Below are 13,170 nucleotides of genomic sequence, written 5' to 3' on the forward strand. Positions count from 1 at the left end.
AAGAGACTTTTTATTCTATTCGACCTGTAGTACTTCCCCTTAAAAACACAACAGATTGCCATGAGTCTCATTGAGCCATTTACTTAACAGAGATAATGACTTTCAAAACAAACACCATTTAATATCACAATAGAATGGTCGGTCAAAGGGAAAAATTTAATTAAATTAAGCTTAATTGTGATATAAGTGTAAGTATAGTGATATGATTGAAAGAGTGTAACGTTATAACACATGACATTGCAGTAGATTTACTCACCGAGGTTGTCAAATCCCGCTGCTTGCGCTAAACGGAGCTCCAGACGCTGCAGAGAGCGGCCGACAAACTGAAGAAAACCTGATAATGACATTATATGTGGTATTTTATTTCAGATCAGTTTAGCATGTACAGACCCAACATCCTCACGGTCATAGCTCAAAAAATTCCTCCAGCGCATGCGCCTTGTTTGTACCCGTGCATTCTGGGATTTGTAGTACAGCGTTATAAAAATTAAGCTTATTTCTAAGCAGGTGTGATCGAAATATTTCCAAAATATACGATGAAACAAACAAGTGTTTTAATTGTTACATGGATTTAGTTGGTAGCGGGTAAAATAAAACGTGGCATCCAAAGTTATTTTGAACTTATCTTTAGTCTACAATACCCACAATTCATTAGGTAACTCTTTCAGCCAATCAGATCAATTAAGCGCGTGACGTCACTTCCCCATCAGTCAGACACAGCCATGGCAGAAAGAGGGTACAGTTTCTCCCTCACCACTTTCAGGTAATAAACATCTCGACTTTGTTATATCCAGTGTGATCGTGAAGATCAAACGAGTGTGTTTTTAGCGAATCGCGATGCTCGGGTTTTGTGGCGAGCGTTCCGTCAATCAGAACGCTTTAAATCATTTCCCGGCCGCTGATGCAGAGTCACTGTGTTTGTGCTGCAGAGCTTATTTCATTCATGTGCATCAGCGTTCGTTAATAGAGTGAACGAAACGCATACGAATCCCTAAGAAACCAATTCAACACTCGTAGGTGGTTAAAAGGCAGACTGGGCCCAGTTTTTTCTTTGCGTTTGGAACTTTGCTTATNTTCCGTCAATCAGAACGCTTTAAATCATTTCCCGGCCGCTGATGCAGAGTCACTGTGTTTGTGATGCAGAGCTTATTTCATTCATGTGCATCAGCGTTCGTTAATAGAGTAAACGAAACGCATACGAATCCCTAAGAAACCAATTCAACACTCGTAGGTGGTTAAAAGGCAGACTGGGCCCAGTTTTTTCTTTGCGTTTGGAACTTTGCTTTACTTTCACTTTCAGTGTATGATGGGAAGCCGTTCGTGTACATAACGCTTGAATGCACGTGAACATACAGTTTATAATTATCAGTACTGTTTTTTTGTTTTATTATAATAAGGTATAACTAAAGAATTTTGTGGCAATGTAAAAGTATAGCATTTTTATAAGGGCTGTAGCACTTTTATTTTACATATTTAATAAGCCTCATTTGCATATTTAAAGTCCGGGTAGAGTAACAATACAGCACAAATATATATTTTAACAGTTAATAAGAGTTAACATTAGCCCTAGCCAAAATATACTTTTCTTACAATCACATCTTTCTGTTTTCAGCCCTTCAGGGAAGTTGGTCCAGATTGAGTATGCTCTGGCAGCTGTAGCAGCTGGTGCTCCTTCAGTTGGAATAAAAGGTTAGTAACATTCTTATATTACGTGCGTCTTAACTTTGCATATTTTAGAAAACTATGTATTTAGCATATGCTTATTATGAGCTTTTTTTAATTGTGTCTATATAACAGCGAACTGTCCATTTAACCTCGTTTCATTTTCACAGCTTCAAATGGGGTTGTTCTTGCTACGGAAAAGAAGCAGAAATCAATATTGTATGATGAGCAAAGTGTTCACAAAGTAGAACCCATAACCAAACACATTGGTATGGTCTACAGTGGCATGGGTCCAGACTACAGGTATGAATTTAGAGCCTGCTTGAACAAATGCTATATAATAATGATGAAGCATGTGTAAGGCAGTCTTGTGTGTAGCGGACATTCAGTGCTACTGTTTTAATGTTTAAAAATATTTGAAGAATGGTTCTCCCAAAAGTGTGTGAAAAATGTGTCATTACATCACAGTGAATGGGTGCCGTCAGAATGAAAGTCCGAACAGCTGATAAAAACATCACAATAATCCGCAAGTAATCCGTACCACTCCAAGCTATCAGTTTCTTGTGAAGCAAAAAGCTGCATGTATGTAGTAAGTGTAGTCTATTATTATGTTGTTTTAATTTTTAATGGTCAAGTAACAATGCATAATTACACTCTTTCGGATGAAGTCCATCTTTTGCTTGTCCTCTCACATTAAAATGTAGTTTTAGACTCTTTTCACTTGTAAACATTGCCCGATCTGTGCAGATTTCTTTGCTGATTCAGACCAGACCAACTTTGTCAACCACAAAAGCAATATTGTGGTTTATGGACTAGCCGAGAAGAACAGTTTGAGGTGTAAAACGTCTTTGATGGATTTGTTTGTTATAAACATGTTACTTTTTGCTTCACAAGATGTTAAATGATGGACTGGGGTGATGTGGATTATTGCAATGTTTTTATCCTCTGTTCGCTCTGTCAGTCTGACGGCACCCTTTCACTGCAGAGGATCAATTTGTGAGCAACTAATGTAATGCTAAATTTCTCCAAATCTATTTTGATGAAGAAACAAATCGATCTGCCTCTTTGAGTCCGTTTTCAGTAAAAATGTCTGATTTTTCATGTTGTAATTGTATGGCAAAGATAAGATGCTCAATGAGAGAATGGGTTTTTAATCATGCTTGCAGGGTTCTGGTGAGAAGGGCACGGAAACTGGCTCAGCAGTACTTTCTGGTCTATCAGGAGCCTATTCCTACAGGCCAGCTTGTTCAGAGAGTGGCTTCTGTTATGCAGGAGTATACGCAATCGGGGTATGTTTGATGTGTCTCTATTGCAGCGTTTACCACTGTTACAGTTGTTCTGGAAGTTATCTTACAAACGGCTTTTTTGCCAATTTTAAAACAACATACCTGACAGTGACATAACATGCAGATTTTTTTCATGTTATTGTTTTGACACAGGGGTGTTCGGCCGTTCGGTGTGTCACTCCTGATTGCTGGCTGGGATGAAGACCGTCCATACCTTTTCCAGTCAGACCCCTCGGTGTGCTTGCTATTCACCTTGCCGTTATTTAATTGCATTTACTTTACTAGTGTAATCTTTAAAAAGTAAGCTCTTTACTGTGCTGTATTAGAAAAATAAATAAGACTTTGATCTGTTTAAGGAGCGTACTTTGCATGGAAAGCTACCGCGATGGGGAAGAACTATGTGAATGGAAAAACATTCCTTGAAAAAAGGTATAAAACATAATAACTGAAACCGTAACACCCTTTTGGTATTCCTAAACGTACAACATCTCATTTGTTTCGTTTTCCTGTTTTAGATACAATGAGGATCTGGAACTGGAAGATGCAATTCACACTGCTATTCTGACTCTTAAGGTAATATTGATGCAATTTTATATTATAATAATATACATCCCATCCATGTTTGTTAAAGTTCTGTTAATTGCAGTAATGTGCGCCAATAATAATGGCATCCAATGCAAGATTCGCTTTTAAACTCCTAAACTAAAATATTTGGTAGCAGCAGAACTGTTGCGTTGTAAAGTATTGTTTCCATATAGTAATTAAATCTATTTATCCAGCTGTTTTTCATTGTGCATTGGTGACAAGCAAGCTAGACCCAAAATGTTAATTAGGACTGCTTTTGTTACAGGAAAGCTTTGAAGGTCAAATGACCGAGGACAACATTGAGGTGGGAATCTGCAATGAAGCAGGATTTAGGCGACTGACTCCAGCGGAGGTGAAAGACTATCTAGCCGCCATTGCTTAAAAGTTGTAGATTGAGCACTGATTGTCGTTTTCACTAGTACAACTTCATAAGTACTTATTCATGAGTCCGAGACATGTAAAGGCGTAGAAATGAGTGAAAGTTGTATTGTTTATACTTTGCTTTTCTTTCCTACTGAAGGAAAAAATAAACAAGTCTTTTGAAGTTATTTGGACTGTTCCCATTTGTTCTGTGCAGTGTTGTAGATATGAGCAAACTGCATAAAAGATGACTGAGGATACTAAACATTTTGTTTTATAACTTTTAACTTTCGTTTGAAATGATGGTTATAAATGGGTAGTTGACGGATCAGTGTGTGCTGCGGTGAGAGTATATCTCCTTTCTGTGTTTGAGGGGACAAAAACAAGCTCATCAGGAGGTTTGGCCTCCGTCAACCAATCAGAATCTCGAGCGCCGCGTCACTTATGGCGCGCCAAAAATGAGCCGGTACTCCTTTCCAGCAGTATTCCTACGCAAAACCGTATAAAAGCCTCAAGGTTTTTGTCAGTGAAAGGTACAGAAATATCTGTTCTATAGTGTAATCATACCCATTTGAATTTCAAATTTATATTTCGAACAAGAAACATTTTTATTAGAGCGGCTATTGGCCTAAACGGCTCTAGTTTCTGTCTCGCCAGCGCATTCGTATCCTGCGTTGTGTCATTTGACTGAAAGTGACGTTTGTGGCGCCAGAAATCAAGGAGGAGCGGAGTTCGTTTTCAAAACGATACGTTATCGTTCAAAGTACTTGACGTATTAAAAGCTTAACAAAAACTTTTTAGAAGTTGGTTTGACGGCGTATGGTCTGGGGGTCTTAAAAGCCTCGTAAAAGATGGTGATGTTACGCAGTAACGGTGATATGGACTCCAGCTCGGAGTTTCTCTCTCTGAACCCGCCTCAGAGAAAGTCCGCGCGGCTGAAAAAGGCCCACGATGACAGTTTAACAAGCGCCGAGGACAGTCCGGCTAATGTGAGTTAATGCCTCTTCTTTACAAGTACTAATATGTTAGTCTGTTTTTGTTGTTGTTTATCTACGGTAAAATATTCGTGGCAAAACAAAGTCCGCTGTTAAAAGAGCGCGAGATGCTTGTGTGTAGACTGCATGAGCGCGCGACCTGTTAAAGTAATACAACTGTTTACAAAACCAGAACAAATAAGTTGACGTACAATGTTACGTTGTGTATACATCGGTAATAATGTGTATAGAGCATGCCTGCGGCAGTATTTTATGATTCGAAAATGCGATCTTCATTTCTGTAGATAGGTAGTTGGCAAGTAAAAGAAATAATTAACTTGCATTGGCAAAGTAAATTATGGCTCGCTGTTACACGATGCATGCAAATAGTAATGTGGTGCAAAGTGCAAATAATTATACCTTCATGTAAGTATGTCATGTCAGACACTGCTATGATGTGTGCATAATAAATGTTTAGGGATTTTTGACTGTAAAGGAGGAAAACAACATGAGGAGCAGAGCTCAAAGAGGAAGACATATGGTAACATTTGCTGATATGAATGGACAAACAAGCAAATCTCCTCCAAAAGATGAAAAAAGTGGGAGGCATTTAAGGTGGGAGTGTCATGTTTTCATTTCTTGTCTTCATGTATTTCTTTAGCCATTAACCATCGATTATAATTTATTACATGTTATTTGTTCATCTTTGTATTTTATTATTTATTTTGTTATTATAGAAAATCTCCGAGACTTCAGGCAGAGGGAGAGAGATCGGCAGATGAGCACACAGGTGGGCACGTTAGAGTATTTGATAAACATTAGACATCAGTTTGTTTGATTTTCATATTGCTAACAATGTATCCATTTCTTTTTTCAGATGACATGGAGTCAACTCCCACTTCTCGAAACCTCCGTGCTCGGATTCAAAGGCAAGAAGAAGACAGTGCTGTGAGACGTAGTTCCAGAATCACACGATATAAACTCGACACTAGGAAACAGTCGGTCCTTTATGACAGGCTCATCACAAAGTATGCATTCATTTTTTTTAATAATGCATGTTTTATGTTTATAATTTATATATAACTTTGTATTCAGACTTTCAAACTTTGTATGTGAATATTTACACAATTCTTAGCTCTAATAGGCTGTTTTTGTCTATTTTAGCACTGCAGAGGCTGTACTTCAGAAGATGGATGACATGCAGAAGATGCGTCGGAGACTGAGAAGCAGAGACAGTGAGGAGGAGGTGTGTCATTGACTCCTTCATTACTGTTGTGTTCAGTCAGGGCTTCACTCAGCTGTCTCTGTTTCTTTTTAGAATTTGAGAATTTACTCTGGGACAAAAAGGAAGAGGATCACAAAACCTTCAGTAAGAGGACAAGAAGAGAGTTCAGACAACCAGGAGAATGGTAACTGAATCAAGAACCCATTAACCCTGAATCAGTGTTTACTTCACCGTTATTTAGCAGTGGTTCTGTTACTGTTGAATCCCAGCCCCAAACAAATAAAAAAACATTTATGTTAGTCCCAGATGTGCTTGCAAGCGTAAATCAACCTGTATTTGATTTCCAGAATATAGTGATCAAGAGGAGGAGGAGGAGGAGGAGGAGGATGGAGAAGGTGAGGAAGAGGAAAATGATGAGGGAGACGAAGAGGATGAGGATGAAGACGAAGAAGACAATGGAAAGCGCTATGAGTTTAGACAAAGAAAAGCTGTTGTGCGTTACCAGGCGCCTCTTGATGGTTGGTGTCATAGTACATTAAACAGACCATGCATTGAAATGTAATTAGATAATCTCTTTGTTTCATGTGCTGTTTCATCATTTGCTTTTAATATATTTTTTATTATAGAGCCAAAAAAGCAGAGCATATTTTTTAAGCGCCACTCCACCCCAATTAGACGGAGATATACATTTAGTACCTCAAGTCCTAGGAGCCTATACAACAACAGGAGGGGCACCAGGTCAGTACTAGTCAGCTGCTTTCCTCCAAATTCTTCATCAATGTAATTGAATCCAGTTTTCAAAAAAGAGCAAAGTTTTGGATAATTAGGTATCAGTTTGAGACTTGACTTGACAGGGTTTTCTTTCAAAAATGTATCTGCACGAAAAGTACAATGCAGTGGTTAAATACTTTGTATACAAAAACAGTGCAAATGGAACTTGCTTCGTCACCCAAAGTCCAACTTTGAATAGTCAAGTATTAGTAATGCACATCCCAACTTTGCACTGTCTTTGTCTGTCTTTTGCACTGTCTTTGTTTGTCTTTGTAATCTCAGAGACACTTGTGTGTTTCCACTCAATTGTGTGTGTTTCTTGTGCTGTAGTTGTAGCAGAAATGAGGTTGATGGGTAAGACTTGAAGCCTTTCTGTTGCACATCTGCATGTGGATGATTGAAGGATTTCTAAAGTGGGAATTTGCAAAAAACATGTCTAACATAATTATTCCACAGATGTTTTGGGCACATTTAAATGAATGTGTTTTGCACAGATATGTTGGGGATAAAGCTGGTGTTGGCATTTTTTATCATTTATATTGATGCTATGAAGTTTTTTTTTGCAATTTAAAATACATTGTTTTCATGCTTTTGTATGTCTTATCCCAGGAGAAGACATGCCATTCACAGCAGTGACTCCACCTCATCCTCTTCTTCCGATGAAGAGAAATTTGAGAGGCGGAGAAGTAAGAGTCGTAGCAGGTCAATAAACAGGTAAAAGCTTTTAGTTAGAGCTTTTTATTTGAGAGATGCTATGCTTTCAATGACACCTGGGCTTAAAGACTTGCAGAGCAAACATAACCAATCATATAGCTCTGAAATACAACAACTGTACTTGGCTTTGTGCATGCGATAGAGAATCTATTTCTGTTGTAGCTCTTGTAAGAATTGTTTCTTAGACATCATCTGTAAATTTTGTTGTTTTTCATATTTGAAAAATGTAAACGCATTTCCCCTGTAGATGCCTCCCTATGAATTTACGGAAGGAGGATTTGTTGGGAAACCACAAGGACAGGATTAAAATTGGCGCAAGTCTTGCAGATGTTGATCCAATGCAAATTGACCAAACGGTATGTATTTGCCATTTGAATTGAAATTCCAAAAATGCACCGACCTGTGTTTGACTGTTAGGTTTCCATGTGCAGGTGCGCTTTGATAGCATTGGAGGTTTGGGCAAACACATCTCTGCACTGAAGGAGATGGTTGTGTTTCCTTTACTCTACCCTGAGGTCTTTGAGAAGTTTAAGATTCAGCCTCCAAGGTATGCAATGCGATACTGATAAATATTGACATTAAAATGCCGGTTTGGATGATTGATCGGTGGTTTGCAAAAATGAGAGTTATTGCTTTATTAAAAAAATAAAGTATCACCTATGTTGATTGCATGGTATGTGTTTCCAGAGGCTGTCTGTTCTACGGCCCTCCCGGCACAGGAAAGACTTTAGTAGCTCGGGCCCTAGCAAACGAGTGCAGTCAAGGTGAGAGGAAGGTGTCGTTCTTCATGAGAAAAGGAGCAGACTGCCTCAGCAAATGGGTGGGCGAGTCTGAGAGACAGCTCCGTCTCCTGTTTGACCAGGTCGCCCACGTTTAAACGTAACTTAACTTAAATATAATTTAAAAAAGGTCATTCATGAATGGCTAATTTTGTTTATGGCACTTATTTTGGGCATACCAGATGCGTCCATCAATCATTTTCTTTGATGAAATTGATGGTATCGCACCTGTTCGCTCCAGCCGGCAAGACCAGATACACAGGTGAGTTAGTCTGTGTTTGTGCTTTGTTTGGTTGTTTTTTCAGTTTTTTGCTGTCCTGTTATGAAACTGTTTGAAATTATTATGAATATTATTACGACGCTTTCTGATTATGTTGTCTGACTCCATCGTGTCCACTCTGTTGGCTCTCATGGATGGGCTAGACAGCCGTGGTGAGGTGGTTGTTATTGGAGCCACTAACCGTCTGGACTCCATCGATCCTGCACTCAGACGGCCCGGACGTTTTGACAGAGAGTTTCTCTTCAGCCTACCAGACAGAGAGGTTAGAGTTTGGAGCTCTGTTGTGGACTGCCTTAATCGGTAGTTATTTTTAGTTGTTTTTTTTTTTGTTATGAAGTAACCTACAAGACATTGTTGTTGATTTGTAGGCTCGCAAAGATATTTTGAAGATTCATACTAGGCAGTGGGAGCCGCAGCTGTCTGAGGTGTTTCTTGAAGAGTTGGCTGACAAGTGTGTTGGTAAGAGTTCTTCCTGTTCCACTATGTGAAACGACCAAATGAGTGCATCTCACATAACGGCTTACCCTTGTCTCAGTTTTCTCAGTGCCAACACAGGCTTGAGCTGTCTAACACACCTCCAGAACCTGCTGTATTTGGGTTTTGTGTAGCAGTGTTATGTAACATCCTGCTGTTCAAGTATTCCCACTCTCTAGTACTTCCAATTTTGCCATTTAGAGAGCCATCAGACAGTCTCATCCTGTCCATAATAAACTGCACTGTCTTCCCTTATCGTATACCAATAGTCAAAACTTTCCCTGTGCTTCCAGGTTATTGTGGCGCAGACATCAAAGCTGTGTGTTCAGAAGCAGCTCTGTGTGCCCTGCGTAGACGCTACCCCCAGATCTATACGTCCTCCCAGAAACTCCTTCTGGATGTGGAGTCCATCAGCGTGAGTGGCCGGGACTTCCTCTCTGCCATGAGGAAGATAGTTCCAGCTTCACAGAGGGCGGTGGCCTCTCCAGCTAAAGCACTCACATCTGTTATTGAACCCCTGCTAAGCTCTGCCCTCAATAACGCTATGGAGATGCTGCAGAGACTCTTTCCTCATGTAGAGCAGGGCCTCAAGAAAAAAAGAGATGCTGGTGAAGACAACTATTTTATTTTATCACTAATCTCTATAGTATTGTATTAACCATTCATGTNTTTAAGAAATGTAAAAATTAAGTTTGTATTTTGAAATTCATGATAAATGCAAATAAATATTTTCTGTTTTAGAGGGTGTGTCTGGCATCTTGGATGATATACTACATAGTGAAGATGAGGGGTCCTCTGTGTGCATTACTAATAAAGCCCAGAAGAACACTGGACCATCTGCATCTGCGCTTCATCTGAGCAGGTTAGAAAAGTGATCAAGTTACTTCTGTGCTTATTTGGTGCATATGGGGAAGCACAAGAATTTTCTAAGCAATTCTTTTATTGTGGCAAATAATGTATTTTTAATCCAATTTAAAGACCAACATGAATAGTGTCATGTACACAATTTCCCTTTTCTTGACTGAACTCTTTACATGCTGTGTCAGTCACTGTGGATAGATTTGACTTCACAGGAAGCCTTGTTAATTATATCATTATATGCAATCAAGGATTTCAAAGACAGGCTGTAGTCTTATTTTTCTAAATACGGCTTACCAGATCTAGTTTATCATCAAAACGTTTATTTAATCATGCCTTAATCATACATATGAAGGGAGTAAATGTCAATTTTTATTTAGATTATTATTTTAATAAGAAATTAACAATCATACTTAGTTTATTATATTTATCACACTGATTGTAAGAAAAATGATTTATTATGCTAATAGTTTTTGTAGTGCCAACTTTACAGCTTATCCTTAGAAATTATTTTGCTGTATTGCATTTTAGGATTTGTCTAATAAGGAGGTTTCTTTAATATCTTTGTGTTGCTATTTAGTTTGACATAATTTTTATTTGGAATGTGCCTTTATGATACCTTTTAATGCTGTGTTGGTAGGCATCTCAGCAAATATGAGATAACTGGGAAAATGTCATCAGTGTGCTTCATTTCTTTCATTACATGTATTACAGGAGTGCCCTTCAGCAGCCTACCTCATTCAGACCCAGACTGCTGCTCTGTGGGACATTAGGTTCTGGTCAGACCTCACACTTGGCTCCTGCTATTCTCCACACCCTGGAGAAGTTCACAGTTTATACACTTGACGTTGCTGTGTTGTACGGTGTCAGTTCAGCCACCCCAGAAGAGGCCTGTGCACAGGTGAACACACAGAATTTATAGTAGAACTCAAGATACATGGATAAACTTAATTATTAAATGAATGTCCATCTGTATTGTACATCAGGTTTTCTGTGAGGCGAGGAGAACCGTGCCCAGCATTCTGTATATTCCGCACATTCAGCGCTGGTGGGACACTGTGAGCTCCACATTAAAGGCCACATTCATCAGTCTTCTGCAGGACATCCCTTCATTCTGCCCCTGCCTTCTCCTTGCCACATGCAGCTTTCCTCACCACACGCTCTATCCTGAGGTACCATGTGTACTTTATAAACAGTACTGGAGCTTGTTTGGTTTAAAGAGTAAATAAAATGGCATTTGTGTTGCATTTTTGTAACACTTTTTTTGATTAAGTTTTTAAAATATTAAATTAAATATACCTGTTTAAAGGTTCAGGACCTTTTCCATGTTGAGTATGGAGAGGTGTTCCATGTTCCACTTCCATCTCGGGGAGAGAGGCTCCAATTTTTTGAGGATCTTATTTTAAATCAAGCTTCTAAACCACCGGCATCTAAGAGAGATGCAGGTGAGTACTCTTTTCTGTAATTAGTTTTTTAATATTGTTAATATTTTAATGTACATTTGTGAAAACTCCTGTTTTCTTCTTAGTCCTCCAGGCACTGGAGGTGTTACCAATGGCCCCTCCACCACCTCCCCGCCAGCTCTCTGAGCAAGAGATGCAGAAGCTAGAAGAACAGGAAGAGGACACACTTAGGGAACTCCGCCTCTTCCTGCGGGATGTCACCAATCGACTCGCTCAGGACAAACGCTTCAAGGCCTTTACAAAGCCTGTGGACACAGAGGAGGTAAGGCGAAGATGGCCTTCTGTACCAACTTTTCAGCTGTTGATATTTGTTAACCAGTACCATGTGCTCATGGAGTGTTTTTGGGGGGTGGTTCGGACAGGTTCCCGATTACACTACAGTCATCAAACAGCCTATGGACCTCTCCACAGTTCTCTCCAAAATTGATTTGCACAAGTACGAAACTGTAGCAGCTTACCTGCAGGATGTGGATCTGATCTGGCAGAATGCCCTCGAATACAACCCAGACAGAGACCCTTCAGGTAGGCTAAGAATTTTAGCTATGAATATAAAAAACAGTTCTATATCTGCATGATTGCAGATGTGATACTATACAATAGTTGAATAAACTAACATTTAGTTAACATCTAGACGTAGTATTTTTATTTATTTTTTGCTAAATTTCACAAAAATGAGTTCCAAACAAACCCGCAGTTGAACGTTGTGCATCTTGAAACACACTAAATCACTATTAAATTACATATATGGAGCCAATGATTCATTGACTTTTGAAACTCACATTTGTTTCTGATTAAATCAGTCATTTATCAGTAATAAAGAGATTGGTTACTTTTTGTATTGTATATTTGATTAGCTTATATACACTTTTGACTGGTATGTGATTTATTTGCTGAACATTGGTGAAACGACAACCTTAATGTTTGTAGGCAGTTTATAGTTTCCATTCAGCTTTAAAACATTAATACCCAAATTTGTGGTGCAGGTTATATCAGCATTGGTTTTACTTCAATGCCACATCCAGTCAAATTTCAGGGATAGAGCTAGTGATGACTTTCCAAGTGTGTAAATGTACTTTGAATAATTACATAATATTTGTGTAATTTCTGTAGCATACTACTAACTGTTTTTTAATTGTAATAGATCGGCTCATTAGACACCGTGCCTGCGCTCTCAAGGACACTGTGCATGCCATAATCAGAGATGAATTAGATGAGGACTTTGAAAAGATCTGCGTTGAGATCAAGGAGTCTCGCATCCGACGAGGTTTCACTGACACTGCTTTACATCATATGTGGATAAGAGTGAGACTTCAGCCATCACTCACATGTCTAATGTTATATTTTAGGCTCCACCTCGTCACGATTCACTCCTGCCTACTACCACGTGCTTCCAAAGTTGTCTGCTACAGTAGAGCAGAAGATGAGTGAACCAGCACCCAGTAGAGACGCTACACCAGCGCCAACACAAGCAGCGATATCACCACGTCCAACGGGAATTAATACAGGTGACAGTCAAAGCTATACTGCCTGACATCAATGCTGTAGAGCCTTTAAAACTGCCATCCATGAGGTACAATTTGAAGTTTTAGGATCTGTAGCTTTGATACCAGTTTTGAATTATTATTGTTGTTATTTGGCAGTGTTTCTTTTTACAGTGTAAAATTATTTTTGTTTTGAGACTTAATTTAAGGGGTTGCATTTTTTTTGTATTATTTAATTATTATTATTAATAATAATGG

At 38.9% G+C, this 13,170-nt stretch overlaps 2 protein-coding genes across 2 annotated transcripts in view; both read left to right on the plus strand.

Annotated features, from left to right (window-relative positions):
* Positions 1-614: 614 nt before the first annotated feature.
* Positions 615-4,081, plus strand: LOC122359904 (proteasome subunit alpha type-2-like). The gene is made up of 8 exons (XM_043260124.1): positions 615-763; positions 1,613-1,689; positions 1,833-1,965; positions 2,829-2,951; positions 3,102-3,183; positions 3,304-3,377; positions 3,464-3,521; positions 3,799-4,081. The coding sequence occupies exons 1-8, from the start codon at positions 723-725 to the stop codon at positions 3,913-3,915; spliced, it is 705 nt and encodes a 234-aa protein (XP_043116059.1). The 5' UTR covers positions 615-722; the 3' UTR covers positions 3,916-4,081.
* A 492-nt stretch (positions 4,082-4,573) lies between these two features.
* Positions 4,574-13,170, plus strand: part of LOC122361002 (ATPase family AAA domain-containing protein 2-like) — a 17,120-nt gene continuing 8,523 nt past the window's right edge. The window contains exons 1-24 of the mRNA XM_043261901.1: positions 4,574-4,882; positions 5,346-5,482; positions 5,605-5,657; positions 5,745-5,895; positions 6,032-6,113; positions 6,186-6,276; positions 6,440-6,610; positions 6,719-6,830; positions 7,194-7,217; positions 7,473-7,577; positions 7,825-7,933; positions 8,009-8,124; positions 8,265-8,448; positions 8,539-8,618; positions 8,739-8,898; positions 9,005-9,095; positions 9,404-9,718; positions 9,852-9,972; positions 10,683-10,869; positions 10,955-11,140; positions 11,278-11,413; positions 11,497-11,693; positions 11,794-11,953; positions 12,573-12,695. Coding sequence (XP_043117836.1) covers positions 4,745-4,882; positions 5,346-5,482; positions 5,605-5,657; positions 5,745-5,895; positions 6,032-6,113; positions 6,186-6,276; positions 6,440-6,610; positions 6,719-6,830; positions 7,194-7,217; positions 7,473-7,577; positions 7,825-7,933; positions 8,009-8,124; positions 8,265-8,448; positions 8,539-8,618; positions 8,739-8,898; positions 9,005-9,095; positions 9,404-9,718; positions 9,852-9,972; positions 10,683-10,869; positions 10,955-11,140; positions 11,278-11,413; positions 11,497-11,693; positions 11,794-11,953; positions 12,573-12,695 — 3,229 coding nt within the window. The 5' untranslated portion in view covers positions 4,574-4,744. The remainder of the gene's footprint in view (positions 4,883-5,345; positions 5,483-5,604; positions 5,658-5,744; positions 5,896-6,031; positions 6,114-6,185; positions 6,277-6,439; positions 6,611-6,718; positions 6,831-7,193; positions 7,218-7,472; positions 7,578-7,824; positions 7,934-8,008; positions 8,125-8,264; positions 8,449-8,538; positions 8,619-8,738; positions 8,899-9,004; positions 9,096-9,403; positions 9,719-9,851; positions 9,973-10,682; positions 10,870-10,954; positions 11,141-11,277; positions 11,414-11,496; positions 11,694-11,793; positions 11,954-12,572; positions 12,696-13,170) is intronic.

Source organism: Puntigrus tetrazona, chromosome 16, assembly GCF_018831695.1.
Source record: "Puntigrus tetrazona isolate hp1 chromosome 16, ASM1883169v1, whole genome shotgun sequence".
In the NCBI taxonomy this organism is placed as follows: domain Eukaryota; kingdom Metazoa; phylum Chordata; class Actinopteri; order Cypriniformes; family Cyprinidae; genus Puntigrus; species Puntigrus tetrazona.

Coding starts and splice junctions, on each gene's coding strand:
- LOC122359904 (XM_043260124.1), top strand. CDS start 723: ATGGCAGAAAGAGGGTACAGTTTCTCCCTCACCACTTTCAG. Junction 1,966..2,828: donor GGCATGGGTCCAGACTACAG/GTATGAATTTAG, acceptor TCATGCTTGCAG/GGTTCTGGTGAGAAGGGCAC. Junction 3,378..3,463: donor AAAACATTCCTTGAAAAAAG/GTATAAAACATA, acceptor TTCCTGTTTTAG/ATACAATGAGGATCTGGAAC.